The sequence below is a fragment of the Eucyclogobius newberryi genome, unplaced genomic scaffold (genome assembly GCF_026437365.1).
Source record: "Eucyclogobius newberryi isolate DKJ021-1_F unplaced genomic scaffold, fEucNew1.0.hap1 SCAF_12, whole genome shotgun sequence".
Taxonomy (NCBI): Eukaryota; Metazoa; Chordata; class Actinopteri; order Gobiiformes; family Gobiidae; genus Eucyclogobius; species Eucyclogobius newberryi.
In genome coordinates this window covers 35,740,871-35,767,114 of record NW_027315746.1, presented here as the reverse complement: position 1 = coordinate 35,767,114, position 26,244 = coordinate 35,740,871, and the positions used below count along the sequence as shown (strand labels likewise).

General features: G+C 49.4%; 1 protein-coding gene across 1 annotated transcript in view; it reads left to right on the top strand.

Annotated features, from left to right (window-relative positions):
- Positions 1-25,605, top strand: part of LOC140355880 (uncharacterized) — a 64,991-nt gene extending 39,386 nt beyond the window's left edge. Inside the window, exons 10-13 of the mRNA XM_072440519.1 lie at positions 1-30; positions 17,644-18,259; positions 23,659-23,812; positions 24,370-25,605. The exon at positions 1-30 is cut by the window's left edge and continues 196 nt beyond it. Of these exons, the coding sequence (XP_072296620.1) occupies positions 1-30; positions 17,644-18,259; positions 23,659-23,812; positions 24,370-25,556 (1,987 nt within the window). The 3' untranslated portion in view covers positions 25,557-25,605. The remainder of the gene's footprint in view (positions 31-17,643; positions 18,260-23,658; positions 23,813-24,369) is intronic.
- Positions 25,606-26,244: the final 639 nt, after the last annotated feature.

Sequence of the window (26,244 nt, the reverse complement as noted above, 5' to 3'; positions counted from 1 at the left end):
GAGCACGTTCAACAGCAGCACTCTGCCCAGGTAAATGAGTTCACATTAAAGCTCTTCAGAGGGTGGTCTCCATGTGACAGAGAGCATGAGTTCACATTAGAGCGCTTCAGAGGGTGGTCTCCATGTGACAGAGAGCATGAGTTCACATTAGAGCGCTTCAGAGGGTGGTCTCCATGTGACAGAGAGCATGAGTTCAAATTAGAGCTCTTCAGAGGGTGGTCTCCATGTGTCAGAGAGCATGAGTTCACATTAGAGCTCTTCAGAGGGTGGTCTCCATGTGACAGAGAGCATGAGTTCACATTAGAGCGCTTCAGAGGGTGGTCTCCATGTGTCAGAGAGCATGAGTTCACATTAGAGCGCTTCAGAGGGTGGTCTCCATGTGACAGAGAGCATGAGTTCACATTAGAGCTCTTCAGAGGGTGGTGTCAGAGAGCATGAGTTCACGTTAGAGCACTTCAGAGGGTGGTCTCCATGTGACAGAGAGCATGAGTTCACATTAGAGCTCTTCAGAGGGTGGTCTCCATGTGTCAGAGAGCATGAGTTCACATTAGAGCGCTTCAGAGGGTGGTCTCCATGTGTCAGAGCATGAGTTCACATTAGAGCGCTTCAGAGGGTGGTCTCCATGTGTCAGAGAGCATGAGTTCACATTAGAGCGCTTCAGAGGGTGGTCTCCATGTGTCAGAGCATGAGTTCACATTAGAGCGCTTCAGAGGGTGGTCTCCATGTGACAGAGAGCATGAGTTCACATTAGAGCGCTTCAGAGGGTGGTCTCCATGTGACAGAGAGCATGAGTTCACATTAGAGCTCTTCAGAGGGTGGTCTCCATGTGTCAGAGAGCATGAGTTCACGTTAGAGCTCTTCAGAGGGTGGTCTCCATGTGACAGAGAGCATGAGTTCACATTAGAGCGCTTCAGAGGGTGGTCTCCATGTGACAGAGAGCATGAGTTCACATTAGAGCGCTTCAGAGGGTGGTCTCCATGTGTCAGAGAGCATGAGTTCACATTAGAGCGCTTCAGAGGGTGGTCTCCATGTGTCAGAGAGCATGAGTTCACATTAGAGCGCTTCAGAGGGTGGTCTCCATGTGACAGAGAGCATGAGTTCACATTAGAGCTCTTCAGAGGGTGGTCTCCATGTGACAGAGAGCATGAGTTCACATTAGAGCTCTTCAGAGGGTGGTCTCCATGTGACAGAGAGCATGAGTTCACATTAGAGCTCTTCAGAGGGTGGTCTCCATGTGACAGAGAGCATGAGTTCACATTAGAGCTCTTCAGAGGGTGGTCTCCATGTGACAGAGAGCATGAGTTCACATTAGAGCGCTTCAGAGGGTGGTCTCCATGTGTCAGAGAGCATGAGTTCACATTAGAGCTCTTCAGAGGGTGGTCTCCATGTGTCAGAGAGCGTGAGTTCACATTAGAGTTCTTCAGAGGGTGGTCTCTATGTGTCAGAGAGCATGAGTTCACATTAGAGCGCTTCAGAGGGTGGTCTCCATGTGTCAGAGAGCGTGAGTTCACATTAGAGCTCTTCAGAGGGTGGTCTCCATGTGACAGAGAGCATGAGTTCACATTAGAGCGCTTCAGAGGGTGGTCTCCATGTGACAGAGAGCACGAGTTCACATTAGAGCTCTTCAGAGGGTGGTCTCCATGTGACAGAGAGCATGAGTTCACATTAGAGCTCTTCAGAGGGTGGTCTCCATGTGTCAGAGAGCATGAGTTCACATTAGAGCTCTTCAGAGGGTGGTCTCCATGTGTCAGAGAGCATGAGTTCACATTAGAGCGCTTCAGAGGGTGGTCTCCATGTGTCAGAGCATGAGTTCACATTAGAGCGCTTCAGAGGGTGGTCTCCATGTGACAGAGCATGAATTCACATTAGAGCGCTTCAGAGGGTGGTCTCCATGTGACAGAGAGCATGAGTTCACATTAGAGCGCTTCAGAGGGTGGTCTCCATGTGTCAGAGCATGAGTTCACATTAGAGCGCTTCAGAGGGTGGTCTCCATGTGACAGAGAGCATGAGTTCACATTAGAGCTCTTCAGAGGGTGGTCTCCATGTGAGAGAGAGCATGAGTTCACATTAGAGCGCTTCAGAGGGTGGTCTCCATGTGTCAGAGAGCATGAGTTCACATTAGAGCGCTTCAGAGGGTGGTCTCCATGTGACAGAGCATGAGTTCACATTAGAGCGCTTCAGAGGGTGGTCTCCATGTGACAGAGAGCATGAGTTCACATTAGAGCTCTTCAGAGGGTGGTCTCCATGTGTCAGAGAGCATGAGTTCACGTTAGAGCTCTTCAGAGGGTGGTCTCCATGTGACAGAGAGCATGAGTTCACATTAGAGCGCTTCAGAGGGTGGTCTCCATGTGACAGAGAGCATGAGTTCACATTAGAGCACTTCAGAGGGTGGTCTCCATGTGTCAGAGAGCATGAGTTCACATTAGAGCTCTTCAGAGGGTGGTCTCCATGTGTCAGAGAGCATGAGTTCACATTAGAGCGCTTCAGAGGGTGGTCTCCATGTGACAGAGAGCATGAGTTCACATTAGAGCTCTTCAGAGGGTGGTCTCCATGTGACAGAGAGCATGAGTTCACATTAGAGCTCTTCAGAGGGTGGTCTCCATGTGACAGAGAGCATGAGTTCACATTAGAGCTCTTCAGAGGGTGGTCTCCATGTGTCAGAGAGCATGAGTTCACATTAGAGCTCTTCAGAGGGTGGTTTCCATGTGACAGAGAGCGTGAGTTCACATTAGAGTTCTTCAGAGGGTGGTCTCCATGTGACAGAGCATGAGTTCACATTAGAGCTCTTCAGAGGGTGGTCTCCATGTGACAGAGAGCATGAGTTCACATTAGAGCTCTTCAGAGGGTGGTCTCCATGTGACAGAGAGCACGAGTTCACATTAGAGCTCTTCAGAGGGTGGTCTCCATGTGACAGAGAGCATGAGTTCACATTGTGTGTGAGGGGGGCGCGGTTAAAGCTAGTGTGCGTGAGGGGCGTGGCTAAAGCTAGTGTGCGTGAGGGGGCGTGGCTGAAACTAGTGTGTGAAGGGGGCGCGGCTAAAACTAGTGTGTGTGAGGGGGCGTGGCTAAAGCTAGTGTGTGTGAGGGGCATGGCTAAAGCTAGTGGGTGTGAGGGGCGTGGCTAAAGCTAGTGGGTGTGAGGGGCGTGGCTAAAGCTAGTGTGTGTGAGGGGCGTGACTAAAGCTAGTGTGTGTGAGGGGGCGTAGCTAAAGCTAGTGTGTGTGAGGGGGCGTGGCTAAAGCTAGTGTGTGTGAGGGGGCGTAGCTAAAGCTAGTGTGTGTGAGGGGGCGTGGCTGAAACTAATGTGTGAAGGGGGCGTGCCTAAAACTAGTGTGTGTCAGGGGGCGTGGCTAAAGCTAGGTTGTGTGAGGGGCGTGGCTAAAGCTAGTGTGTGTGAGGGGGCGTGGCTAAAGGTAGTTTGTGTGAGGGGCGTGGCTAAAGCTAGTGTGTGTGAGGGGCGTGGCTAAAGCTAGTGTGTGTGAGGGGCTTGGCTAAAGCTAGTGTGTGTGAGGGGCGTGGCTAAAGCTAGTGTGTGTGAGGGGGCTTGTGCTAAAGCTAGTGGTTGTGAGGGGCGTGGCTAAAGCTAGTGTGTGTGAGGGGGCGTAGCTAAAGCGAGTGTGTGTGAGGGGGCGTGGCTAAAGCTAGTGTGTGTGAGGGGCGTGGCTAAAGCTAGTGTGTGTGAGGGGGCGTAGCTAAAGCGAGTGTGTGTGAGGGGGCGTAGCTAAAGCGAGTGTGTGTGAGGGGGCGTAGCTAAAGCGAGTGTGTGTGAGGGGCTTGGCTAAAGCTAGTGTGTGAGGGGCGTGGCTAAAGCTAGTGTGTGTGAGGGGCGTGGCTAAAGCTAGTGTGTGTGAGGGGGCGTGGCTAAAGCTAGTGTGTGTGAGGGGGCGTGGCTAAAGCTAGTGTGTGTGAGGGGCGTGGCTAAAGCTAGTGTGTGTGAGGGGCGTGGCTAAAGCTAGTGTGTGTGAGGGGGCGTAGCTAAAGCTAGTGTATGTGAGGGGCGTGGCTAAAGCTAGTGTGTGTGAGGGGGCGTAGCTAAAGCTAGTGTGTGTGAGGGGGCGTAGCTAAAGCTAGCGTGTGTGAGGGGCGTGGCTAAAGCTAGCGTGTGTGAGGGGCGTGGCTAAAGCTAGCGTGTGTGAGGGGGCGTAGCTAAAGCTAGTGTGTGTGAGGGGGCGTAGTCAAAGCTAGTGTGTGTGAGGGGCTTGGCTAAAGCTAGTGTGTGAGGGGCGTGGCTAAAACTAGTGTGTGAAGGGGGCGTGGCTAAAACTAGTCTGTGTGTGAGAGAGGGCGTGGCTAAAGCTAGTGTGTGTGAGGGGGCGTGGCTAAAGCTAGTGTGTGTGAGGGGGCGTGGCTAAAGCTAGTGTGTGTGAGGGGCGTGGCTAAAGCTAGTGTGTTTGAGGGGCTTGGCTAAAGCTAGTGTGTGAGGGGCGTGGCTAAAGCTAGTGTGTGTGAGGGGCGTGGCTAAAGCTATTGTGTGTGAGGGGCTTGGCTAAAGCCAGTGTGTGTGAGGGGGCGTAGCTAAAGCTAGTGTGTGTTAGGGTCGTGGCTAAAGCTAGTGTGTATGAGGGGGCGTAACTAAAGCTAATGTGTGTGAGGGGCGTGGCTAAAGCTAGTGTGTGTGAGGGGGCGTAGCTAAAGCTAGTGTGTGTGAGGGGGCGTGGCTGAAACTAGTGTGTGTGAGGGGCTTGGCTAAAGCTAGTGTGTGAGGGGCGTCGCTAAAACTAGTGTGTGAAGGGGGCGTGGCTAAAACTAGTCTGTGTGTGAGAGAGGGCGTGGCTAAAGCTAGTGTGTGTGAGGGGGCGTGGCTAAAGCTAGTGTGTGTGAGGGGGCGTGGCTAAAGCTAGTGTGTTTGAGGGGCTTGGCTAAAGCTAGTGTGTGAGGGGCGTGGCTAAAGCTAGTGTGTGTGAGGGGCGTGGCTAAAGCTATTGTGTGTGAGGGGCTTGGCTAAAGCCAGTGTGTGTGAGGGGGCGTAGCTAAAGCTAGTGTGTGTTAGGGTCGTGGCTAAAGCTAGTGTGTATGAGGGGGCGTAACTAAAGCTAATGTGTGTGAGGGGCGTGGCTAAAGCTAGTGTGTGTGAGGGGGCGTAGCTAAAGCTAGTGTGTGTGAGGGGGCGTGGCTGAAACTAGTGTGTGAAGGGGGCGTGCCTAAAACTAGTGTGTGTCAGGGGGCGTGGCTAAAGCTAGTGTGTGTGAGGGGGCTTGTGCTAAAGCTAGTGGTTGTGAGGGGCGTGGCTAAAGCTAGTGTGTGTGAGGGGGCGTAGCTAAAGCGAGTGTGTGTGAGGGGCTTGGCTAAAGCTAGTGTGTGAGGGGCGTGGCTAAAGCTAGTGTGTGTGAGGGGCGTGGCTAAAGCTAGTGTGTGTGAGGGGCGTGGCTAAAGCTAGTGTGTGTGAGGGGGCGTGGCTAAAGCTAGTGTGTGTGAGGGGGCGTGGCTAAAGCTAGTGTGTGTGAGGGGCGTGGCTAAAGCTAGTGTGTGTGAGGGGCGTGGCTAAAGCTAGTGTGTGTGAGGGGGCGTAGCTAAAGCTAGTGTGTGTGAGGGGCGTGGCTAAAGCTAGTGTGTGTGAGGGGGCGTAGCTAAAGCTAGTGTGTGTGAGGGGGCGTAGCTAAAGCTAGCGTGTGTGAGGGGCGTGGCTAAAGCTAGCGTGTGTGAGGGGCGTGGCTAAAGCTAGCGTGTGTGAGGGGGCGTAGCTAAAGCTAGTGTGTGTGAGGGGGCGTAGTCAAAGCTAGTGTGTGTGAGGGGCTTGGCTAAAGCTAGTGTGTGTGAGGGGCGTGGCTAAAACTAGTGTGTGAAGGGGGCGTGGCTAAAACTAGTCTGTGTGTGAGAGAGGGTGTGGCTAAAGCTAGTGTGTGTGAGGGGGCGTGGCTAAAGCTAGTGTGTGTGAGGGGGCGTGGCTAAAGCTAGTGTGTGTGAGGGGCGTGGCTAAAGCTAGTGTGTTTGAGGGGCTTGGCTAAAGCTAGTGTGTGAGGGGCGTGGCTAAAGCTAGTGTGTGTGAGGGGCGTGGCTAAAGCTATTGTGTGTGAGGGGCTTGGCTAAAGCCAGTGTGTGTGAGGGGCTTGGCTAAAGCTAGTGTGTGAGGGGCGTGGCTAAAGCTAGTGTGTGTGAGGGGGCGTGGCTAAAGCTAGTGTGTGTGAGGGGCGTGGCTAAAGCTAGTGTGTGTGAGGGGGCGTAGCTAAAGCTAGTGTGTGTGAGGTGCGTGGCTAAAGCTAGTGTGTGTGAGGGGGCGTAGCTAAAGCTGGTGTGTGTGAGGGGCGTGGCTAAAGCTAGTTTGTGTGAGGGGGGGTAGCCAAAGCTAGTGTGTGTGAGGGGCGTAGCTAAAGCTAGTGTGTGTGAGGGGGCGTAGCTAAAGCTAGTGTGTGTGAGGGGGCGTAGCTAAAGCTAGTTTGTGTGAGGGGCGTGGCTAAAGCTAGTGTGTGTGAGGGGGCGTAGCTAAAGCTAGTGTGTGTGAGGGGCGTGGCTAAAGCTAGTGTGTGTGAGGGGGCGTAGCTAAAGCTAGTGTGTGTGAGGGGGCGTAGCTAAAGCTAGTTTGTGTGAGGGGCGTGGCTAAAGCTAGTGTGTGTGAGGGGGCGTAGCTAAAGCTAGTGTGTGTGAGGGGGCATGGCTAAAGCTAGTGTGTGTGAGGGAGCGTGGCTAAAGCTAGTGTGTGTGAGGGGCGTGGCTAAAGCTAGTGTGTGTGAGGGGCGTAGCTAAAGCTAGTGTTTGTGAGGGGGCGTAGCTAAAGCTAGTGTGTGTGAGGGGGCGTAGCTAAAGCTAGTGTGCGTGAGGGGCGTGGCTAAAGCTAGTGTTTGTGAGGGGGCGTAGCTAAAGCTAGTGTGTGTGAGGGGGCGTGGCTAAAGCTAGTGTGTGTGAGGGAGCGTGGCTAAAGCTAGTGTGTGTGAGGGGCGTGGCTAAAGCTAGTGTGTGTGAGGGGCGTGGCTAAAGCTAGTGTGTGTGAGGGGGCGTAGCTAAAGCTAGTGTGTGTGAGGGAGCGTGGCTAAAGCTAGTGTGTGTGAGGGGCGTGGCTAAAGCTAGTGTGTGTGAGGGAGTGTGGCTAAAGCTAGTGTGTGTGAGGGGCGTGGCTAAAGCTAGTGTGTGTGAGGGGCGTGGCTAAAGCTAGTGTGTGTGAGGGGGCGTAGCTAAAGCTAGTGTGTGTGAGGGGCGTGGCTAAAGCTAGTGTTTGTGAGGGGGCGTAGCTAAAGCTAGTGTGTGTGAGGGGGCGTGGCTAAAGCTAGTGTGTGTGAGGGAGCGTGGCTAAAGCTAGTGTGTGTGAGGGGCGTGGCTAAAGCTAGTGTGTGTGAGGGAGCGTGGCTAAAGCTAGTGTGTGTGAGGGGCGTGGCTAAAGCTAGTGTGTGTGAGGGGCGTGGCTAAAGCTAGTGTGTGTGAGGGAGCGTGGCTAAAGCTAGTGTGTGTGAGGGAGCGTGGCTAAAGCTAGCCTGCACAGGAACAGTTTTGCCTCATTTCTTTGACTTCTCTCAAAGCCTCGCGCTTTAGCACAAGCTCAAGTCGCCCGAGTGCTGTAAAAAATAAATTAAACCCTATTTTGAAAGCTCCGTTAGCTTATATTTGTGTTTAACTGAACAGACTTACAGTTTACACAAGAAAAACATTTAGCTTTTAACCACTGCTTTTACCACTATGAATTACACATATGAACTGTTGTTATATTGACTTTGTAACAAATGAACAGATATTCACCTTTTACCATGTTATTTATCCGTTTATCAAACTTAAATGTGTGACAACCACATACTCTCCTGTCTTAGCTGAACCAGATTAGCTTTAGCACATGTGCATACACTCCAACCCTTCATCACATGTCATAAACACTACATGTCTTTCACATATGTGTGAGCTGATCTGTGAGCTGTACTGTAGCGGTTAAATCACATCATTAACTTAATGAAAGGAAATTTACCCCGAAAGGCACTAAACACTTTACTACTGTCAAATATGGAGTGTGTTTTTCAAAGCAGCTAACCTGCCACAGATGTTGTGCCTTCTGACTGCACCATCTGCTGGTGACACCGAGTATTTCACTTCAAAACACAGTCCATCCTAACAGTAGTTGTAGTTCTTGTTAACCCTTTCTCTGTCTGATTAAATGACAAAGTGCCACACAGATAAAAGCTCTGATTAAAAGCCCTTTCACACGTTGTCTGATTACACTTAGATCACATCACATATCACATGCCCTTTTTAAAACAGGCTTTGTCTCTCCAAATGCGTTGTCCCTCAGATAGTTCTTACTAGAGCGGTTTACTTGTCAAAGCTGATCCAAATCACTCTTCAGTTCAGTCCTGAGCCTCAAAGAGCTGCGGCTCTTGTTGCAGTTTCACAGACTCTCACAGAAAGCGTCTGAGTGTGTGGGTGAAAAGAGCTGAGGTGAGGGCTGTGCTCAGGCATTCATTCTGAGCAATATCCTCCATTTTACAGTGTACTGTACGTCAGTCTAATCCCTCATTCGTCCAGAGTGTTCCATTGTAGAAAAACATTCAGTTGTTTCATCTGGAGTGTTCAGAACTTTTACAGCTCAGAGGACAAGAGGAGCCCACCGGCTCAGAGGACAAGAGGAGCCCACCGGCTCAGAGGACAAGAGGAGCCCACCGGCTCAGAGGACAAGAGGAGCCCACCGGCTCAGAGGACAAGAGGAGCCCACCGGCTCAGAGGACAAGAGGAGCCCACCGGCTCAGAGGACAACGGCTCAGAGGACAAGAGGAAAGAGGAAAAACATAATGCTCTCTCAGCCTGTGGTTACCCCACTTGGGCTCTCAACAGAGTGAAGAGAACCAAGAAGCAGGACAAAAGGGACAAAAGGGGAACAAAACATAGGAGGAAGGGTGTTTCTGTCCCTTATGAATTTTTAGACAACATGAAATCCCTGTTTATTTTAAAGCAGGAAAAACTTTAAGACACAAAGTGGTTCATCCTCGGGACAAGATGCAACACAAAAAAGAGCCACATAGTGAGACTAAAGAGCCACATAGTGAGACTAAAGAGAGCCACATAGTGAGACTAAAGAGCCACATAGTGAGACTAAAGAGCCACATAGTGAGACTAAAGAGAGCCACATAGTGAGACTAAAGAGAGCCACATAGTGAGACTAAAGAGCCACATAGTGAGACTAAAGAGCCACATAGTGAGACTAAAGAGCCACATAGTGAGACTAAAGAGAGCCACATAGTGAGACTAAAGAGCCACATAGTGAGCCTAAAGAGCCACATAGTGAGACTAAAGAGCCACATAGTGAGACTAAAGAGCCACATAGTGAGACTAAAGAGCCACATAGTGAGACTAAAGAGCCACATAGTGAGACTAAAGAGAGCCACATAGTGAGACTAAAGAGCCACATAGTGAGCCTAAAGAGCCACATAGTGAGACTAAAGAGCCACATAGTGAGACTAAAGAGCCACATAGTGAGACTAAAGAGAGCCACATAGTGAGACTAAAGAGCCACATAGTGAGACTAAAGAGAGCCACATAGTGAGACTAAAGAGCCACATAGTGAGACTAAAGAGCCACATAGTGAGACTAAAGAGAGCCACATAGTGAGACTAAAGAGCCACATAGTGAGACTAAAGAGCCACATAGTGAGACTAAAGAGAGCCACATAGTGAGACTAAAGAGCCACATAGTGAGACTAAAGAGCCACAAAGTGAGACTAAAGAGCCACATAGTGAGACTAAAGAGCCACATAGTGAGACTAAAGAGCCACAAAGTGAGACTAAAGAGCCACATAGTGAGACTAAAGAGAGCCACATAGTGAGACTAAAGAGCCACATAATGAGACTAAAGAGCCACATAGTGAGACTAAAGAGCCACTGCACCAGAGGCTCTCTCACACGTCAGACACTAGAGTTCAGGACCACAGAGCGTCGTGCAGCTTCATCTTAAAGACACAAAACACTGGATCAAAGACAGAGAGAAGATTCTGAGCAGGACAAAAGATGAAGAGAAAGAGTTAAAGAGACAAACTGTGTTTAAAGGAATGAAGGGTTAAGATTTAACCTTCCGGTCGTATATAATGGTATTTTGAATCCCTGGAGAGGTCGACACCCAGAGCATTCAGATGCTAATCAGGTCCTCAGGGAGGAGAGCCAGTGACCCAGGTACAATAGGAGGAGGATGGCCCTTGAAAGGACTGAAAGTAAACAAAGAGGCTAGTTTGATAGAAGACAAAGAGGTTTAGTTTCTGGTGACACCAAAAACACCTTTTCATCAGGAGGTCCCGCCCGGTGGGCAGGGCTTACCATAGAATAGGATAAATATCTGAGTTCCCGGTCCTGATTCGCAGATTGAGAATGAGTCGAAACGTATCGTTTAAAAAAACAAACCGAGTCCAGATTCTTCCATGAACTTTACGTCCACCAGTTTTATTTAAGGATTAAGACATTCAGCCAATCTACAGAGCCAAATGGACAACGTTTAGATTAGAATGAAGATATTAGGATTAGGGAACTCCTGTACTCCTGTACTCCTGTACTCCTGTACTCCTGTACTCCTGTACTCCTGTACTCCTGTACTCCTGTACTCCTGTACTTCTGTACTCCTGTACTCCTGTACTTCTGTACTCCTGTACTCCTGTACTCGTACTCCTGTACTCCTGTACTCGTACTCCTGTACTCCTGTACTTCTGTACTTCTGTACTTCTGTACTCCTGTACTCCTGTACTTCTGTACTCCTGTACTCCTGTACTTCTGTACTCATACTCCTGTACTCCTGTACTTCTGTACTTCTGTACTCCTGTACTCCTGTACTCCTGTACTCCTGTACTCCTGTACTTCTGTACTCCTGTACTCCTGTACTCTTGTACTCGTACTCCTGTACTTCTGTACTTCTGTACTCCTGTACTCAAACTCCTGTACTCCTCTACTCCTGTACTCGTACTCCTGTACTCCTGTACTTCTGTACTCCTGTACTCCTGTACTTCTGTACTCCTGTACTCCTGTACTTCTGTACTTCTGTACTCCTGTACTCCTGTACTCCTGTACTCCTGTACTCGTACTCCTGTACTTCTGTACTCCTATACTCCCCTGTACTCCTGTACTCCTGTACTTCTGTACTCCTGTACTCCTGTACTTCTGTACTCCTGTACTCGTACTCCTGTACTTCTGTACTCGTACTCCTGTACTCCTGTACTCCTGTACTCGTACTCCTATACTCCTGTACTTCTGTACTTCTGTACTCCTGTACTTCTGTACTTCTGTACTCCTGTACTCGTACTCCTGTACTCCTGTACTCCTGTACTCCTGTACTCGTACTCCTGTACTTCTGTACTCCTGTACTCCTGTACTTCTGTACTCCTGTACTCCTGTACTCCTGTACTTCTGTACTCCTGTACTCCTGTACTCCTGTACTCCTGTACTTCTGTACTCCTGTACTCCTGTACTTCTGTACTCCTGTACTTCTGTACTTCTGTACTCCTGTACTCCTGTACTCCTGTACTCCTGTACTCCTGTACTCCTGTACTCGTACTCCTGTACTTCTGTACTCCTGTACTCCTGTACTCCTGTACTCGTACTCCTGTACTCGTACTCCTGTACTCCTGTACTCCTGTACTTCTGTACTTCTGTACTCCTGTACTCGTACTCCTGTACTTCTGTACTCCTGTACTCCTGTACTTCTGTACTCCTGTACTCCTGTACTCCTGTACTCCTGTACTCCTGTACTCGTACTCCTGTACTTCTGTACTTCTGTACTCCTGTACTCATACTCCTGTACTCCTGTACTCCTGTACTCCTGTACTCGTACTCCTGTACTCCTGTACTTCTGTACTCCTGTACTCCTGTACTTCTGTACTCCTGTACTCCTGTACGTCTGTACTCCTGTACTCCTGTACTTCTGTACTCCTGTACTCATACTCCTGTACTCCTGTACTCCTGTACTCATACTCCTGTACTTCTGTACTCCTGTACTCCCCTGTACTCCTGTACTCCTGTACTTCTGTACTTCTGTACTCCCCTGTACTCCTGTACTTCTGTACTCCTGTACTCCTGTACTTCTGTACTTCTGTACTCCTGTACTCGTACTCCTGTACTCCTGTACTTCTGTACTCCTGTACTCGTACTCCTGTACTCCTGTACTCGTACTTCTGTACTCCTGTACTCCTGTACTCCTGTACTCCTGTACTCCTGTACTCGTACTCCTGTACTTCTGTACTTCTGTACTCCTGTACTCGTACTCCTGTACTCCTGTACTTCTGTACTCCTGTACTCCTGTACTTCTGTACTCCTGTACTTCTGTACTCCTGTACTCGTACTCCTGTACTCCTGTACTCCCCCTGTACTCCTGTACTCGTACTCCTGTACTCCTGTACTCGTACTTCTGTACTCCTGTACTCCTGTACTCCTGTACTCCTGTACTCCTGTACTTCTGTACTTCTGTACTCCTGTACTCGTACTCCTGTACTCCTGTACTTCTGTACTCCTGTACTCGTACTCCTGTACTCCTGTACTTCTGTACTCCTGTACTCCTGTACTTCTGTACTTCTGTACTCCTGTACTCCTGTACTCGTACTCCTGTACTTCTGTACTCCTGTACTCCCCTGTACTCCTGTACTCCTGTACTTCTGTACTCCTGTACTCCTGTACTTCTGTACTTCTGTACTCCTGTACTCGTTCTCCTGTACTCCTGTACTCCTGTACTCCTGTACTTCTGTACTCCTGTACTCGTACTCCTGTACTCCTGTACTCGTACTTCTGTACTCCTGTACTCCTGTACTCCTGTACTCCTGTACTCCTGTACTCCTGTACTCGTACTCCTGTACTTCTGTACTTCTGTACTCCTGTACTCGTACTCCTGTACTCCTGTACTTCTGTACTCCTGTACTCGTACTCCTGTACTCCTGTACTTCTGTACTCCTGTACTCCTGTACTTCTGTACTCCTGTACTCCTGTACTCCTGTACTTCTGTACTTCTGTACTCCTGTACTCCTGTACTCCTGTACTCGTACTCCTGTACTTCTGTACTCCTGTACTCCCCTGTACTCCTGTACTCCTGTACTTCTGTACTCCTGTACTCCTGTACTTCTGTACTTCTGTACTCCTGTACTCCTGTACTTCTGTACTCCTGTACTCGTACTCCTGTACTTCTGTACTCGTACTCCTGTACTTCTGTACTCCTGTACTCCTGTACTCCTGTACTCCTGTACTCGTACTTCTGTACTTCTGTACTCCCCTGTACTCCTGTACTTCTGTACTCCTGTACTCCTGTACTTCTGTACATCTGTACTCCTGTACTCGTACTCCTGTACTCCTGTACTTCTGTACTCCTGTACTCCTGTACTCGTACTCCTGTACTCCTGTACTTCTGTACTCCTGTACTCGTACTCCTGTACTCCTGTACTCGTACTTCTGTACTCCTGTACTCCTGTACTCCTGTACTCCTGTACTCCTGTACTCGTACTCCTGTACTTCTGTACTTCTGTACTCCTGTACTCGTACTCCTGTACTTCTGTACTCCTGTACTCCTGTACTCCTGTACTCCTGTACTCGTACTCCTGTACTTCTGTACTCCTGTACTCGTACTCCTGTACTCCTGTACTCCCCCTGTACTCCTGTACTCGTACTCCTGTACTCCTGTACTCGTACTTCTGTACTCCTGTACTCCTGTACTCCTGTACTCCTGTACTTCTGTACTTCTGTACTCCTGTACTCGTACTCCTGTACTCCTGTACTTCTGTACTCCTGTACTCGTACTCCTGTACTCCTGTACTTCTGTACTCCTGTACTCCTGTACTTCTGTACTCCTGTACTCCTGTACTTCTGTACTTCTGTACTCCTGTACTCCTGTACTCGTACTCCTGTACTTCTGTACTCCTGTACTCCCCTGTACTCCTGTACTCCTGTACTTCTGTACTCCTGTACTCCTGTACTTCTGTACTTCTGTACTCCTGTACTCGTACTCCTGTACTCCTGTACTTCTGTACTCCTGTACTCGTACTCCTGTACTCCTGTACTCGTACTTCTGTACTCCTGTACTCCTGTACTCCTGTACTCCTGTACTCCTGTACTCGTACTCCTGTACTTCTGTACTTCTGTACTCCTGTACTCGTACTCCTGTACTCCTGTACTTCTGTACTCCTGTACTCGTACTCCTGTACTCCTGTACTTCTGTAGTCCTGTACTCGTACTCCTGTACTCCTGTACTTCTGTACTCCTGTACTCCTGTACTTCTGTACTCCTGTACTCCTGTACTCCTGTACTCCTGTACTTCTGTACTCCTGTACTCCTGTACTCCTGTACTCCTGTACTCCTGTACTCGTACTCCTGTACTTCTGTACTCCTGTACTCCCCTGTACTCCTGTACTCCTGTACTTCTGTACTCCTGTACTCCTGTACTTCTGTACTCCTGTACTCGTACTCCTGTACTTCTGTACTCGTACTCCTGTACTTCTGTACTCCTGTACTCCTGTACTCCTGTACTCCTGTACTCCTGTACTCGTACTTCTGTACTCCTGTACTCCTGTACTCCTGTACTCCTGTACTCGTACTCCTGTACTCCTGTACTTCTGTACTTCTGTACTCCTGTACTTCTGTACTTCTGTACTCCTGTACTCGTACTCCTGTACTCCTGTACTCCTGTACTCGTACTCCTGTACTTCTGTACTCCTGTACTCCTGTACTCCTGTACTCCTGTACTCGTACTCCTGTACTTCTGTACTCCTGTACTCCCCTGTACTCCTGTACTCCTGTACTCCTGTACTCCTGTACTCCTGTACCTCTGTACTTCTGTACTCCTGTACTCCTGTACTCCTGTACTTCTGTACTCCTGTACTCCTGTACTCCTGTACTTCTGTACTCCTGTACTCCTGTACTTCTGTACTCCTGTACTTCTGTACTTCTGTACTCCTGTACTCCTGTACTTCTGTACTTCTGTACTCCTGTACTCCTGTACTCCTGTACTCCTCTACTTCTCTACTTCTGTACTCCTGTACTCCTGTACTTCTGTACTTCTGTACTCCTGTACTCCTGTACTCCTGTACTCCTGTACTCCTGTACTCCTGTACTCCTGTACTCCTGTACTCGTACTCCTGTACTCCTGTACTCCTGTACTTCTGTACTCCTGTACTCGTACTCCTGTACTTCTGTACTCCTGTACTCCTGTACTTCTGTACTCCTGTACTCCTGTACTCCTGTACTCCTGTACTCGTACTCCTGTACTTCTGTACTTCTGTACTCCTGTACTCATACTCCTGTACTCCTGTACTCCTGTACTCCTGTACTCCTGTACTCGTACTCCTGTACTTCTGTACTCCTGTACTCCTGTACTTCTGTACTCCTGTACTCCTGTACTCCTGTACTCCTGTACTCGTACTCCTGTACTTCTGTACTTCTGTACTCCTGTACTCATACTCCTGTACTCCTGTACTCCTGTACTCCTGTACTCCTGTACTCGTACTCCTGTACTCCTGTACTTCTGTACTCCTGTACTCCTGTACTTCTGTACTCCTGTACTCCTGTACTTCTGTACTTCTGTACTCCTGTACTCATACTCCTGTACTCCTGTACTCCTGTACTCCTGTACTCATACTCCTGTACTTCTGTACTCCTGTACTCCCCTGTACTCCTGTACTCCTGTACTTCTGTACTCCCCTGTACTCCTGTACTTCTGTACTCCTGTACTCCTGTACTTCTGTACTCCCCTGTACTCCTGTACTTCTGTACTTCTGTACTCCTGTACTCCTGTACTCCTGTACTCGTACTCCTGTACTTCTGTACTTCTGTACTCCTGTACTCATACTCCTGTACTCCTGTACTCCTGTACTCCTGTACTCCTGTACTCCTGTACTCCTGTACTCGTACTCCTGTACTTCTGTACTCCTGTACTCCTGTACTTCTGTACTCCTGTACTCCTGTACTCCTGTACTCCTGTACTCGTACTCCTGTACTTCTGTACTTCTGTACTCCTGTACTCATACTCCTGTACTCCTGTACTCCTGTACTCCTGTACTCCTGTACTCCTGTACTCGTACTCCTGTACTCCTGTACTTCTGTACTCCTGTACTCCTGTACTTCTGTACTCCTGTACTCCTGTACTTCTGTACTTCTGTACTCCTGTACTCATACTCCTGTACTCCTGTACTCCTGTACTCCTGTACTCATACTCCTGTACTTCTGTACTCCTGTACTCCCCTGTACTCCTGTACTCCTGTACTTCTGTACTCCCCTGTACTCCTGTACTTCTGTACTCCTGTACTCCTGTACTTCTGTACTCCCCTGTACTCCTGTACTTCTGTACTCCTGTACTCCTGTACTCCTGTACTCGTACTCCTGTACTCCTGTACTTCTGTACTCCTGTACTCGTACTCCTGTACTCCTGTACTTCTGTACTCCTGTACTCGTACTCCTGTACTCCTGTACTCGTACTTCTGTACTCCTGTACTCCTGTACTCCTGTACTCCTGTACTCGTACTCCTGTACTTCTGTACTTCTGTACTCCTGTACTCGTACTCCTGTACTCCTGTACTTCTGTACTCCTGTACTCCTGTACTTCTGTACTCCTGTACTCCTGTACTCCTGTACTCGTACTCCTGTACTTCTGTACTCCTGTACTCCTGTACTCCTGTACTCCTGTACTCGTACTCCTGTACTTCTGTACTCCTGTACTCGTACTCCTGTACTCCTGTACTCCCCTGTACTCCTGTACTCCTGTACTCCCCTGTACTCCTGTACTCCTGTACTCCCCTGTACTCCTGTACTCCCCTACTCCCCTGTACTCCCCTACTTCCCTGTACTCCCCTGTACTCCCCTGTACTCCTGTACTCCTGTACTCCTGTACTCCCCTGTACTCCTGTACTCCCCTACTCCCCTGTACTCCCCTACTTCCCTGTACTCCCCTGTACTCCCCTGTACTCCTGTACTCCTGTACTCCCCTGTACTCCCCTGTACTCCCCTGTACTCCCCTGTACTCCTGTACTCCCCTGTACTCCTGTACTCCCCTACTCCCCTGTACTCCCCTGTACTCCTGTACTCCTGTACTCCCCTGTACTCCCCTGTACTCCCCTGTACTCCCCTACTCCCCTGTACTCCCCTGTACTCCCCTGTACTCCTGTACTCCCCTGTACTCCCCTGTACTCCCCTGTACTCCCCTGTACTCCTGTACTCCTGTACTCCTGTACTCCCCTGTACCCCTGTACTTCTGTACTATTGTACTCCTGTACCTGTGGGAAATACTTATCATAGTTTTACAGTTCAAGTATCAGAGTATCAGAGTATCAGTCAAGTCAGGTGGCAGTTTGTGAGGAAACTAAAATCAGAAAAAGTTTTCTTGGCATTAAGGTGCAACATATAACAAAGTAGAATAATAAGTAAGTAATGCTAAGTAAGATAGAAATATGTACACGCAAATCAAACTATGTCTAGAACAAAAGTGAAAGACAATATACAGTACAACAAGATCAGGATAATACTGAAAACAGTGGAGTAGGTGAAGTATTATTTACATGATTAAAGTGACTGACAGGTTTGAAGTGGCCTACGTGAAGTACTTCCTCCCGAAGTGGTCTAGGCTTGTTCCAGCTTTAGCTCAGGAAGAGCTATGACCCAAGCAAGGCCATTGGATAAGAGTGAACTCAGGCAAAATCAGATATTAATAATAATAATAACTCACTAAACGCTGACTCGAGCTGATGATAAACCGCTTTATTTCCCATGGTGATAACTTGTGTCTCTTCAGGTCTCATGGCGGCTCGTCGATGGAGGAGGGCCGTGTTCCTCGCCGTCACGCCTCCATCCACGCCTCCATGGACTCCACGCGCTCTAAGCAGCTGCTCAGCCAGTGGAAGAACAAGAACGACAACAGGAAGCTCTCTCTGCAGGTGATAGACGGGATCAGACCGGCTCCTTGCTCCAGTCCACAGAGGAGCCAGGACCTGCGCTGCGCCTCAGAGCCCTCCCCCATGCTTCTGGAGGCGGAGCTGCGAGGAATGACCCACCTCCCGGCCATGAGCAGTCAAGAGGCCGAGCTGCGCGCCGGGGGCCACATACCAGCGCAGTACATGAAGCTTGCGGCCAGCTCGGTCCCGATGACCAACCACAACCACCACATCCACAACGGCGGTGCGGGGATGGTGGGAGGAGCCAGAGTGTCCATCCAATCGCGGCCTGGCTCTTCTCAGCTGGTGCACATCCCAGAGGAGGACAACTCCAACAGCAAAGACCAAGAGAGTGAGTCGGAGGACAGCATGATGGACGGAGGAGGCTCGGTGAGGGAGAAGTGGCTCCGGGTGGCAGAGAAGACCACCCTGCCCTGTCGCCCACTCAGCGCCGGGGGACAGCCGCGACTCATGCAGGTGCAGAACACACTCGGGTGTCTATGTTCTTAGGTCTTTAAGTGGGTGTGATCAGTTATCCATTTGCATTTTGTGGTACCAAGAGTTCCAAAAAGTTATCTGGACTTGTTTTTTGGGCTGAATATACTGCAAAGAAGTAGTTATTTTAACATAACACAAAAAACAGCACAGGACCAGAGGAAGAACAGGAAGTAAGTATCAAAAGTAAATGCACTAATTTGTCCAAAGCTTTTTTTTGTCCATTTTCAAGTCTCAACGTCCATTTTCCGTATTTCAGTTCATGTGTCGGTCCTGTCCTTGATCGTTGGTTCAGTTTATGTCATTTTATCGTGAGAACTTTTTTCCTGCCTCCAAACGTTAGCTCCAAAGGGTATCCATTGATTGTGTCCATGGCAGGAGTTTTGAGGCCCAATTACATTGTTTTTGACCCACCATCCCACTGGATTTCGGAACAGTTTGCCGTGCATTGTTAATGTAGTTCCAATATTTGTGAGCAACAGAACAGAACACGTGGTAATGGTTTGCCTCCTGCTGCCACAGCTTCTCCAACAGTTGCATTTCCTGTGAGTAATGGGCACTTTGACAATATACATTCTTCCAACAGAATTACCCCTAACCTGTAATTTTTTAATGTACTTAGTTATTAATACAATGTATATCATTTAGATATTATTCCTCATGAAAGTTCTTATTTATAAGCCTTAATAAATATTCCAGTCAGAGGTTATAATGGTCGTTGATTTGCTTAATTTCTTGGTTATAATAAATCCTTATTTGTTGCTTTCTGGAATGTTGGCCGCTTAGTTTAGTGGGGTCTATCTGCTGTCGAATCCGTTGGATTTATTTGTCTTTGTTACGAGTTCACTTTGGGAGATTCAATATTTCTGTGTGGGAGACATATAATGAGCTTGGACACTTATTTTGGGAAAATATCAAGGAAACTGATCAAGAAGCACTACATCACTGAAAGCCAGGCTAGCAGTGCTACGGCTAAGCTAAGAAGCCCCAACGCCTCCACCCGCACTTGCTCTGGGCAGGGCACACTCCGGAGGAAACCAGGAGCGGGATAGAACCAGTGATCATGGCATCTCTGCAGGAGATAACTGATGAGATTACAAAGGCAGAAAAAGCAAATATAGAAATGCATGATTTTAAATCCAAGACATCAGCCAGACTAGACCACTTTGGCTGATGGACGGTGGAGCTGGACACAGTCAGGAGGAGAACCAGTTCCTTGAGTTAGATGAAGAACCGTCCGAATGGAGTAGAGACCTTTTCTCCAGGGAGTTGAGAAGCATCTGGATTCACAGGTCATTGAACATAAAATACCTAAAATCCTACACGTGTTGTCCGCAATGTAATGGCCAGTCCCAGAGAATATGCATTACCTCTTGGTGACCCCTGTGGAGGAGCGGGATCCTCCCCCTTCATATTGATGCTGCCTCTTGAGCACGTGAGTAATATTGGCGCCTCCGTGTGAGGAGGAATCGAGACAAATACGCTGCACTGAAAAGATGAGAAAAGAAAAGAATAAACCTGTTTAAAATACTTAGAACGTAAATAAATTTGGTTCAGGTCCTGGTCGTGGAACACTGGACCAGACTCTCCATCGAGTGCTCGAGGGTTCATGGGAGTTTGCCCAACCAGTCCACATGTGCTTTGTGGATCTGGAGAAGGCTTTCGACCGTGTCCCTCGGGGTGTCCTTAGGGGATTGCTCCGGGAGTACGGGGTCCGGGGCCCTTTGCTCAGGGCTGTCCGGTCCCTGTATGACCGGAGCAGGAGCTGTGTTCCCTGCAGTAAGTCAGACCTGTTCCCATGAGGGACTCCTCAGGGCTGCACTTTGTCACCGGTTCTGTTCATAGTTTTTATGGATAGAATTTCTAGGCGCAGTCAGGGGTCGGAGGGTGTGGTCAGGGGTCGGAGGGTGTCCGGTTTGGGGACCACAGGACCTCATCTCTGCTGTTTGCAGACGATGTTGTCCTGATGGCTCCATCAAACCCGGACCTGCAGCTGTACTGGGACGGTTTGCAGCTGAGTGTGAAGTGGCTGGGATGAGAATCAGCACCTCCAAATCCGAGGCCATGGTTCTCGACCGGAAAAAGGTGGCTTGCCCTCTTCAGGTGGGTGGGGAGTCCTTGCCCCAAGTGGAGGAGTTCAAGCATCTCGGGGTCTTGTTCACGAGTGAGGGAAGGATGGACCGTGAGATCGACAGTTGGATCGATGCAGCAGCTGCAGTGATGCAGTGTCCTGGTGCCACGTTCACTGATGGACACCCTTGTGCTTGAACCCTTGTGCTTGTGTTCGTTATGGACAATCCGTGGCTAGCACAGAAGTCCAATAACTGAACACCGCTCGGGTTCAGATCGGGGAAGCCGTTCTTCCCGATCACCCCTCTCCAGGTGTCACTGTCATTGCCCACGTGGGCGTTGAATTCCCCCAGTAGAACAACGGAGTCCCCGGTCGGTGCTCTGTCCAGTTCTCCTCCGAAGGACTCCAAGAAGGCCGAGTACTCTGCACTGCTGTTCGGCCCGTAGGCCGCCACAACAGTGAGAGACCTGTCCCCCACCCGAAGGCGAAGGGACGCGACCCTCTTGTCCACCGGGATGAACTCCAACACGGCTGAGCTGAGGGGTTTTAAGCCCACACCAGCCCCGCCCACACCAGCCCCGCCTCTCCCCGCGGGCAACACCAGAGAAGTGGAGCGTCCAGCCCCTCTGGAGGAGATGGTTCCAGAGCCCAAACTGTGCTGGAGGTGAGGCCGTCTATATCTTGTCGATATCGCTCAACCTCCTGCACAAGCTCAGGCTCTTTCCTCCCTGGAGAGGTGACATCCCATGTCCCCAGAGTTAGCTTATGAACTTTATAACCATCAAAAGAAAAAGGAGGATGGGGTTTATCAAAGCATTGCTTTACTGGCATGATCCAGAATATATGAGACTCAATGGAAAAATACTGAATGTGAATGTGATGCAGGGGCATCATGAGGAGAGGGAGAATCCCTGGGGAAAACCTGTTCTTACAACATGAAAGGAGCTGACCAATGACCATAACCCTCTGACTGACATGAAATTATATAAAAGTAGTAGCAATTTGGACAGCCAATCGACTGCTTACATTAAAAATGGATGGGAAAGACAGGGTCACTTGTTCAGAAATCAGAAAAGGTTTATTGCCGTTGCTAATGAACAGAATTCACAAATATAGGAACTTGATTTGGTGATTCAGTGCAACATAAAACAATGATCAATGATCAAACAGCCTGTATGAGTCAAAAATAAAAGCAATTTAAATCTACTATAGGATAAAAAACAAAATAAGCTTACCATGTACACACAATTACAATTGAATTTACAGATGTAGTGCAGAAAGTGAAGAGATGTTTAAGAAGTGTTCATGAGTCCAACAGCAGAGGGAAAGAAACTGTTCTTGTGGAGGGAGGTTCTGGTCCTGATGGACCATAGCCTCCTGGCTGAGGGGAGTGGCTTCCTGCCTGAGGGGAGTGGCCTCCTTTTTGAGGGGAGTAGCTTAAATAGTCCCTGTCCAGGGTGAGAAGGGTCGGCTGTGATCCAACCTGAAGTCCACGATCATCTCCACTGTCTTCTGGGCGTTGAACTCCAGGTTGTTACTGCTGCACCAGCCGCTCCACCTCCTGTAACAGACTCAAAGTACACAGCCCTGTGGAGCTCCTGTGCTGATTGTCTCAGACACTGGGACATTCTTCCCCAGCTGCACACACTGCCTCTGATCCATCAGGAAGTCAGCGCTCCCCCTGCAGGTGGAGTCAGTGCTCCCCCTGCAGGTGGAGTCACGTTGAGCTGGGAGAGCTTGTCCTGGAGCAGAGCAGGAGGTGGTGTTGATGCAGAGCTGAAGTCCACAAACAGGATCCTGGTGTAGGTTCCTGGGGAGTCCAGGTGCTGCAGGATTGATGAAGAATGGGAAAATAGAACCACAAAATCACATGTTGGAATTCTGTTTGGAAAGTGTATCTGGTTTCTTTCTAAGCCCATGTCAAAGTGCCCATGACTCACAGGGAAATGCAGACTGTTGGAGAGGATGTGGCAGTAGGAGGCAGACTGTTGGAGAGGATGTGGCAGCAGGAGGCAGACTGTTGGAGAGGATGTGGCAGCAGGAGGCAGACTGTTGGAGAGGATGTGGCAGCAGGAAGCAGATTGTTGGAGAGGATGTGGCAGCAGGAGGCAGACTGTTGGAGAGGATGTGGCAGCAGGAGGCAGACTGTTGGAGAGGATGTGGCAGCAGGAGGCAGACTGTTGGAGAGGATGTGGCTGCAGGAGGCAGACTGTTGGAGAGGATGTGGCAGCAGGAAGCAGATTGTTGGAGAGGATGTGGCAGCAGGAGGCAGACTGTTGGAGAGGATGTGGCAGCAGGAGGCAGACTGTTGGAGAGGATGTGGCAGCAGGAGGCATACTGTTGGAGAGGATGTGGCAGCAGGAGGCAGACTGTTGGAGAGGATGTGGCAGTAGGAGGCAGCCTGTTGGAGAGGATGTGGCAGCAGGAGACAGACTGTTGGAGAGGATGTGGCAGTAGGAGGCAGACTGTTGGAGAGGATGTGGCAGCAGGAGACAGACTGTTGGAGAGGATGTGGCAGCAGGAGGCAGACTGTTGGAGAGGATGTGGCAGCAGGAGACAGACTGTTGGAGAGGATGTAGCAGCAGGAGACAGACTGTTGGAGAGGATGTGGCAGCAGGAGGCAGACTGTTGGAGAGGATGTGTCAGCAAGAGGCTGTTTTGGGATTGTCCTGTTGCTCAGAATATTGGACAGAGATCAATACGCGCTGCAGATTGTTTTTGACCTCGTCACTGGATTTCAGAACTGCCATGGACACAAGTCCCTTTAAAGGAGAATGGATGACACAAACTGCACTGACAATCAACGACTGGGCCGAGATTATATTAAACATTTCCAAAATGGAAAAACATGACTCATCCTTAAATTGAAAATGGACTATGCATTAAATGTCTTTTGGCTTTTGTCTAATCTTTCCTCTCTGGGATTATTCCATTTCACTGTGTTTCTTGTTCTGTTCTTAAATTAAAAAAAAAAAGTATCTTGTCAAAATCTATCCATGTTCATGTTTGCGCTAGCGGGTCATATTTTGTGTAGCCCATTCAAATAATCTGGAAAAATATTAGATCTAAAATGCACCAGAAATAACAGAAATGCTCTTGGGAGAAAACCCCCAAACCCCCCTTTGCAAATGAGTATTTTAAACACAAACAAAAATGCTGATTAATAAATGTCCCTCTTCTCTAGAGATTTGCCTCTGAATGAAGTGAAATCTTGTTTAGGGCCACCACCGCAGGAGAACCATGTGCACTATTTGTAAAGGGATTGGAAGTTTGACCAGTGGCTGTTGTCCTAAGTGTAAGTGTGTTCCAGGTGATATCTCTGTCCAAGCAGCAGGGCCTCCTCCACTCGCCTCGCTCTGAGGACGGAGGCAGCAGTCTCAGCTGCACCGGGTCTATTCGCTACAGAGCCCTGACTGACCAGGACCCTTCTCCCCCCGCCTCTACCACCGGAGTCATCGGAGGAGGTTTGTAACGTCCCACATGTGGCTCACAAGAGCTGGTGTACTTAAGATATATTGTAGCACTAATTTTTTCATTTATCTGTTAGTGTTAGTGTTTTCCTGGATCAAATCATGATTTAGTATTGATTTATATACTTTACAGTGTCTTTATATTGTAAATAAAGTCTGCTTTTTCTGAAAGTTAGAGCCCCAGAGGTTGGAGTGCCCATAGACGGCCTTCTTAAACACAAACCTAAGCGCACACACATGAACATTCTATAGCATGTCGTCCTGGCGAAAATCAAGAGGCCCCAATGTCAGAATATAACAGAAAACACATTCCTTTTGGCCAGACACCACATCATGACGCACAATATGGCGGTTTTACTAAAGTAACATATTGTCACAGGAGTGAGATCACATTCGATCTTCATCCCCATGTTGCCTCGCTCTAGTTAGTGTCACATAGTAGTTGCATTGTTGCTACCAGCAAGTAACTGACATCTTTCCTTAATGTGGAACGCTTCAACAAACTGCTAAGATACTACTCCCACTGACAGACGCCTTTTATGATATTGCAGGTGGTTTGGAGCGAACCGGCAGCATTGTCCGTGTGGAGGCTCATCCAGAGTCCAAGTCCAACAAACCGGTGGTGAAGCCCCCGAGCACGGACGGCAGCGGCTCATGGCGATGGAAGCCTCCGGATCAGCGGCCCTCCCTGCGTCAGTCCGCCTTCAACCTGAACGAGCTGGGCCGGCACGATGAGAGCTGTGACTCCGGCTCGGCTGACGGCCGCCGCAGCGTCATCGGCAACGAGATCGAAGTGGAGCAGGATCCAGACAGTGGCGGAGGGGGCGGGGCTTACCAGAACCACCCCCATGTCATGCACCCCTTACACCCACTACACCCGAACAATAACCCTAACTACCAACTTCAGAACATTCCCAACTATCAGCATCAGGGGAACCCCAGTACTTTCCAGCACCAGGCGGCCAATCATTTCCAAAACAATCCAAGTGCTTATCACCACGCCAACATCCCCAACAATTTCCACCATCAGAATAACCCAAATAGCTATCACCATCAAAATAATCCCAACAATTTCCAGCATCCCAACAACCCCAACAATTTCCACCACCCCAACAACCCCAACAACTTCCAGCACCCCAACAACCCCAATCATTTCCAACACAGTCCCAACACCAACAGTTTCCAGCATCCAGCAAACAACGGCCACAATAACTTTCCACATCCCGCTTTCCCACCAAATAATCCTCCCAGCAACGCCCATATGAGCTTCCCCCCGAGCTCCCCCAATCCCAACACCCCAATCCCGCCCCCCGCAGCCTTTGCCCCACCCTTCCACCCTCATCCCCAGGGCCTCACCACCATCCGAGTCACCCCAGTGGAAGGAACGGCTGCAAGCAGCGATGGAGGCTCCGATAGCCAGTCTGTGGCGTCTTCAAGCCGCGATTCCACCCTGAACAGAGACAACGGCAGCAGCGGTCAGCCAGAAAGAGGGCCCACACCTGATCTCCACCCAAACCACCGGATCCCGGAGGAGAACAGCCAGCTGGAGAGGGAGCGCAGCGTGCGCTTCCAGGAAAACTTGCGGAATTTCCAGGAAAGCACCAGTCACCGTGCCATGATTAACCGCCAACTTCAAGGCATGTTTCAGAGGCCCGGTCCCACCCCGCCCCCAACTCTGCCTCGGCCAATCCTGACCCACACCCCGCCCCCCACTCTGGGACTGGCCTATAAGGAGTAGGAGAGAGCTGTGATTGACATTGATGAGGCTGAATCTGGGCCGGCAGAGGGGACGTTACCACGGAGCCCATTACAAAATCTGACTACGGAATACTCCCACCAGAAGACAATTTTGACAACGTTGATTTGAATAATTTATTCAGACAAAAGCGCATCGAAAAAGACCTTTTTGAATGTACGTTTGAGCCTTTTGATTTGGTCGTTAGCTGGTCACTAGCCTAAAAGTAGAAAAGTATCATCAGTGAAGTATTGATAGCAATAAGTGATGAAACGCTCAAAAGTATTGGTAAGATATGTCAAATGACCATCCAGAAGGGGGCAGTGTCCTCTATGAATTCAGAAAGCACTTCAACGACTGTTCCTCAACGGACAGGATTGCATTATACTCAAGCACCACCAGGGGGCTCTCTACCCGGACCCTTAGTAGATCAGACGGCCTCTAAAGTGCCTTCGGTTGTGGTTCTGAAGAACAGTTGGACTCGGTGACAACAGGGTCATGTGATCCCAGACTGCTGCTCATTTATATTACCCGGATTTACCGAGACTTAAGTGTAACGTGTACTTTTCACTGTGCCGTGGAATTCTAACTCTTTATGCTCGAACAAACTGTACGACTGCTCTTGACTAACAACTGCGGCGCGTACAAGCAGAAACAAAGCATTTAGTGTGTGGGACAACTCTCATGTCTG